This window comes from Asparagus officinalis, chromosome 10, assembly GCF_001876935.1.
Source record: "Asparagus officinalis chromosome 10, Aspof.V1, whole genome shotgun sequence".
Classification (NCBI taxonomy): Eukaryota; Viridiplantae; Streptophyta; class Magnoliopsida; order Asparagales; family Asparagaceae; genus Asparagus; species Asparagus officinalis.
This window is the reverse complement of record NC_033803.1, coordinates 8,466,804-8,467,541: the sequence shown is the minus strand read 5'-3', so window position 1 is coordinate 8,467,541 and position 738 is coordinate 8,466,804. Positions and strand designations below refer to the sequence as shown.

Sequence of the window (738 nt, the reverse complement as noted above, 5' to 3'; positions counted from 1 at the left end):
GGAGTGGAGAGTTCGTGCAAGCATGTGACGGGTCTGCGCCCTGGCTTAATGTTCACTGAACCGCCCGTGGGGGAGTCGACAGCGGTGGCGGAGACCTTCCGTCACCGCTTCTTCCGAGTCGGTGGAAGCTTTCCCCCGAAGGACTTTAGAGCCCCGGGGTGGGTTTACTCTGCACCTGGCAGCGACACGTGGTGGTCCAAGATTACCGACTATGTTTTGGCCGAGAATGCTGACCTCAAGGGCACAGAGCTATATGTGGCCCTCGAAGCCACTCGACATGGCCTGCGGATCAACGCTTCTCAATTCCATAGCATTCTGGAATTGTATTGTGCGGAAAGCGGCACATTTTTCACCCCCAACGGTGAACTTGGTATCACCCCCTTCGAGATGCACGACGTGTCAGGGCTACCTCTGGGAGACTTCCCTTATGAGGAATACAGAATGCTGACCTCAAGGGCACAGAGCTATATGTGGCCCTCGAAGCCACTCGACATGGCCTGCGGATCAACGCTTCTCAATTCCATAGCATTCTGGAATTGTATTGTGCGGAAAGCGGCACATTTTTCACCCCCAATGGTGAACTTGGTATCACCCCCTTCGAGATGCACGACGTGTCAGGGATACCTCTGGGAGACTTCCCTTATGAGGAATACGTCCCTGATCAAGCTTAGATCGATCAGCTGTCAGACAATTCCCCTCTGGCGGTTGAAACTCTGTGGGAGTTACTCTGTCACTTCC

General features: G+C 54.2%; 1 protein-coding gene across 1 annotated transcript in view; it reads right to left on the bottom strand.

The window, feature by feature from the left end:
- The window catches only part of LOC109826421, a 2,268-nt gene continuing 1,779 nt past the window's right edge, over positions 250-738 (bottom strand). Inside the window, exon 4 of the mRNA XM_020393454.1 lies at positions 250-315. Within this exon, the coding sequence (XP_020249043.1) occupies positions 250-315 (66 nt within the window). The remainder of the gene's footprint in view (positions 316-738) is intronic.